Source organism: Cannabis sativa, chromosome 3 (genome assembly GCF_029168945.1).
Source record: "Cannabis sativa cultivar Pink pepper isolate KNU-18-1 chromosome 3, ASM2916894v1, whole genome shotgun sequence".
NCBI lineage: Eukaryota > Viridiplantae > Streptophyta > Magnoliopsida > Rosales > Cannabaceae > Cannabis > Cannabis sativa.
The window spans coordinates 22,964,214-22,969,432 of NC_083603.1; the positions used below are offsets into that span (position 1 = coordinate 22,964,214).

The 5,219-nt window shown below is 37.1% G+C and overlaps 1 protein-coding gene across 1 annotated transcript; it reads right to left on the bottom strand.

Annotated features, from left to right (window-relative positions):
- Window positions 1-1,286: 1,286 nt before the first annotated feature.
- On the bottom strand, window positions 1,287-4,087 carry LOC115709303 (uncharacterized). The gene has a single exon (XM_030637376.2). The coding sequence runs from the start codon at window positions 2,979-2,981 to the stop codon at window positions 1,545-1,547; it is 1,437 nt and encodes a 478-aa protein (XP_030493236.2). The 5' UTR covers window positions 2,982-4,087; the 3' UTR covers window positions 1,287-1,544.
- Between the last annotated feature and the right edge of the window lie 1,132 nt (window positions 4,088-5,219).

Here is a 5,219-nt window from a genome sequence, read left to right on the forward strand (position 1 = left end):
AAAGTTCAATATCGGTCCCTTCCGATGCATACTCCATGCATCCAACCTGAGCTTTACTTTAACCAATGTTCTGGAAAGAACATAGTATTTCTCCAAATACAAGTAAACTCTTGTTGTAGATTATCATATCTGTAAAACCCTGTGTCTGATAATTCTAGGAAACTTTATTCACATAGTCATGTTTACTTTCCAATGTGTTGACGGCACAATAAACAAGATCAAGTATGTGAAAAGGGTTTCAGATGAATTTATACATTATGTACATATAATCATGAAATAAATCATGTGAACCATGCAACATTAAATGTTATTTCTGATCTATATTAATAAGTAAATCTGATTATATTGAAATGAGTTTTATTTAGGGCATAAAACCCAACAGGACTCACATGTTCCACGTTGTCAACGCATAATGTCCGACAAATGCGATCAAAGATGAATGCAAACATTCAAACAATAGGCCCAAAGACCATCCTTCGAGTATAAACACCGTAGAGCCTCCAAGTTCGTGTGTTGGAATATGAACAGGAAACTCAGCTTATCAAGTTGCATACATTACTGCACTTAATTCAAGAACGAATGACATTGTTCTTCATTTATTCCTTAAACGTTTAATTTGATTAAATACTAGCATCTATTGTAAAAACATTTTACAACCGATCAGTTATATAATCCTAAATGACGCTTGCTTTCTATATAAAGAAGTGATCCAAATCAAATAAACTAAGTAAAAATCATTACAAAAGTGGACTAAACAGACCAATCTCTAACTGAACAACTATAATTCTCTTCTTTTTCTCTTTATTTTTGTCTATTTAATAGTCTATATTCTGAGTACTCGGTATTCTAAGTATTCTAAGTGAGCACTCGCACATATACTTTTAACCATTCTAACTTTATTTAAATACTCCCATAATTTTGGTATAGCCCAAATTCTTCCGAAAACAATATATATCACAATTTTAAGTTTTATACCGTAGTTGTTTGTAAAATATAAAGCATGCTCATAATAACTCTAGTAAAACTTATATATTGCTTGCAATTGTAAAAGCATGCCATGTCCATGACTTGAATAAAAACAACAACAAAAGAAATACATATGCTGCTTACACTCATGAAAAAGCATGCCCATAACTTAATTAGAAAAAAGCCTCAAAAAAAAGTGTAAATTATTAAGCATGGGTCCCTAATATAATGATCAGCTTATGAAGTTCTTCTAAAAGTGGAATCCAACGCATTATTTATGTGCTAAAGAAATGAAAAAGGCAATAGAATAGAAGTATCCATATCACAACACAAACACAATATATATTATTAACAAACTCATAAGTGAGCTTGGTTTTCACTTTTTATTTAGTTCAAAATGCTTAACTACAAAGCATCTCGAACAAAATATCACAAGTACACAACACAACACAGCACAGAACAGACATCAAAATGGTTGCTTATTTAGATAAGAAGCGCCCAACCATAAGGCAACTTCAATGTTCATGACACCTAAGACATGCCAACTTAAACACAGAACCAATCCTGCTTTTCGGTTTTCACCAAACACCAGTGGAAGTGGAACTATAGTTACCTCCTCCCCACCACTGATGGACAAACACACCACTGTTGCGAAGGTCACTGAACAGGTCCATACAATCCATGGAGTTTGCACCTTCACCATCTATAAAAACTGGGCAATGAAGAAACAGCTCGTCGACATAGCAAATGGCCCCGCTTTCAAATAATTCTGTGAGGAATTTCAATTCCACTTTTCCGGCATTCATCTTCACCACCACAAAATCTGCATATTGCAATGTTTCCTTGAACCAAGCTAGAAAATCGAAACCTGTATCCCCCAAATACGGCTCCAAATCCCCATCAACACTAACATTCAGGTTGGCTCCAGAAAGACCAGGATGATAAACAAAGCTGATGCCAGGCTTCTTAACATAGGACATCAAAACCGAAGTGTTGTGATCAACAAAATAAACACTGAAAGCGCTGCGTTCCACAGGGTAGGAAGGAGGGAACCAATCTGTCACATTTGAGTTCAGATGCTTCCCTGCTCCAATATCAACATAAACCAACCGTTTCTTCATGGAAAGGTCCACAAATTTTGGCAGATAAGAGAAGTTTTTCTCGTAACCAATCTGCATATCCTTAACAAGAGGCTCCATTTGCTCTATGAAAGGTCTATTGTTAGTGAGAGACGGGCAGTCTGCTGGAAGGCGGTATCGCTGGAAGTATCCAGCATTTTCCGTTCTTTTCTTGAATACAACTAGAGTGAGGTTACTTAATCGAATGGCGTGCACAATGCTGGAAGTTTTCAGTACTGAAGATATAGCGGTAGCCGATCTGATAAGGCCATTTTGTGTTGAACCACCGCCTTTCCCGACTAGCACAGCTCCAACTCCACCAGGCTTAAGAACACGCTCGATCTCGAGCACAAGAAGCGCAGGGGCAGAGACCATATCTAGATCTCTAGAGTAGACGAAATCAAATGATTTTTCCTCGTAATCAATCTTGTATACAAACTGCCTGCGCTTAAGAGAGAAAAATCGGTGTTCATCAACATCATAGGCATCAGAGAATCCCAAATTTTTCAATGCCTTCACAGCCAAAGCCGACCCTTCACCAATGCAGAGAGCTTTTCCACCATTACTCAACAGTTGAGTACTCCTTAGCTCTCTGACCACATTAACAGTCAAATTCATATATTCCTTGCATTGCGTCGGTTCAATGGAACTCCAAATGGGGTTCAGCTGGCGACCCTGAAATATGTACCAACTTGGAGTGAAGTTGGCAGTTAACTCTGTCAGATGCATGGCGCAGTCACCGGAGGTAATGGGCGCAAACATTTTCAAGTACGGCCCGGTCAAAATCTGCACCAAAGGTATTATGGACAGAGCTAAGGCGATTAAGAAAGATCGTAAAAGCACACGCCTTGCTATGGGTCCATGAAAGATCGGAAATTTCAGGGGCTTCAACTCCATCGTGATTGCCCCTTATTTTTTCCGTTATCTCACTCTTAAACGCGTAAGAGTAGATTTTTTGGATCAAAGGATCTGAGTTGTAGGAGAACAATTTTCTTGTAACGAATTTGCGATTCTTAATTGTAAAAGAAAATCTTTGAGAGAGTAATCGAAATCGAGAAGCTAGAGAAAAAGATTATCGTGTGCAAAACCTGGACGAAGTGTGATTTCCACCCACGAGGACTCCCATTGATTTTTGAAACCCTAACCAGACCCTTCTCGGAATTCTTCTTACCGACGGTTCAAACCAGGTCGGATCCATCTCGGGGTAAAACATCAAAATCAAGCTCTGGGTTTTGGACGAAATCTACATTTGCACGATTTGAGAACTAGCCTACATATAATCTTTCCTGATTTGGGAACGATTTTTAGAAACCCTAGATCTGATTGAATCAAAGCAGCTGACTTTGAAGTTTACAGCATAATTGACCTTTTGGAACGGGGTGGAGTGAAGTGAGAAGACAGTGATGAAACATGGCAACTTAAGAACTACCGACATGGTGTGACACGTGTCAACTGATCGAAGCTTCTTTCATTGTTAACCTTAATATGAGGATATAATATTATAATTAATCATTAAGAAATCAAAACAAAGCTAACTTCGAAGTTACTTCAATAGTTCTTTTCTCTTAACTTTTTTTACGGACAAATATGCAAGTGAAAACATATGGTAAGAACCTTTGAGACACCAAGTCTCTTCCTTTTCTTCTTCGAACAGTGGAGATCCTCGTGACCCTCTGCAACTTTCCCACCTTTCTAGGTATATTTTCTACCTTGACATTGTCGTGGTAGCACCATATTTATGGGGATTGACACCCAACTGCCTCTACACAAGGTGATGAGGTCAGCCTAATCTCAAGCACAAAATTTTTTAAAGTATGGATTGGCATTAATGAAAATATTTCGGGTTTGATATGTTAATATAGTAAACCTAATCATTATTTTCTCTCGTATTTATTTTCGAGTGTCCTTCTAGATCTTAATTTAGAATTTAACTTTTATTATTCAGACTACCAACCTGAATTGTGGATGAATTTAGATATTCTTTCGCCTGAATTAGCCATTTATAGCTATTACCCCTATCATCTATGGTACTTGAATGTACCTAGAATTTGTAACCCCATCGTTTGCCATTTTACTCATTTTGACTACTTAAGTTGTAAGTTCCAAAACTTTTTAATTACCATTTTTGTTCACGACTACTTGCCTTGTCTTTTAGCTCATATATTACCAGTTATAGAAGACTTAGCTTACTCTTTTTTAGTAGCTTTGCAACTCACTGGCACAGAAAATATTGTGCACTCACTCGTTGGTCATATCGATATTCACGAAGGGCTTCTACTAGCTGTACCCATCTTCCACTTGATGGCAACTTTATACACCACCAAAAGTTTCAACCATAACTCCCTCAAGAATTTCTTGGAGAAGTATTGGAAAGGAAGATTCTCAGTTAGTGTCAAAGAAAGGTCCCCTAACTCAAATATGTATTTGGTTGCTTTCCACTATGAGGGCGATAGGAGAAAGGTCATAATTAATCAACCATGGATCTTCGACCCCTATTCTTCTCGAGATCTCTAAACTTGACTCCACTCTTGCCCTAGAATTAATGCGTAAGATGTTGGAATATGTTTTACCAGTATCTAGATTTACTACCATGTATGTTATTTAACATCCTAAATATGAATTTCTAAAACAATGTAAATAAACACATATAAAGTTTAGGAAACCTTATAGTGGGTGCAGCGGAATATTAATGGCTCCTTCCACTCAGATCTCTAACCCTTGTATCCTGTCTGTAGCAGAGTATCACCAAGATTTGAGCCCGAATGTCCTTCTCTTGATTCTGGATTCTTCACGGCTTTACACACTATGATTGAGATACCACTTGATGTGTGTGGGCACTCACTCTATCACTCATGGTATGAAAATATGAAGTGAAGAAAAAGGCAATGTGGTTCGAATATAGGGTATATGGCTCAACTTTTCTTGAAGGCAAGAAATTGTTGGGTTTTGTGCCCTAAATAAAACCCATTTCAATATAATCAGATTTACTAATAAAGATTATAAATAACATTTTATGTTGCATGGTTCACATGATTTATTTCATGATTATAAATTTTGTTAAGTCCAGAACATATGTATTTGTTAATGATTATAGTGTTGTCAGCACAATGGAATATAATCATGATTATATGTTCA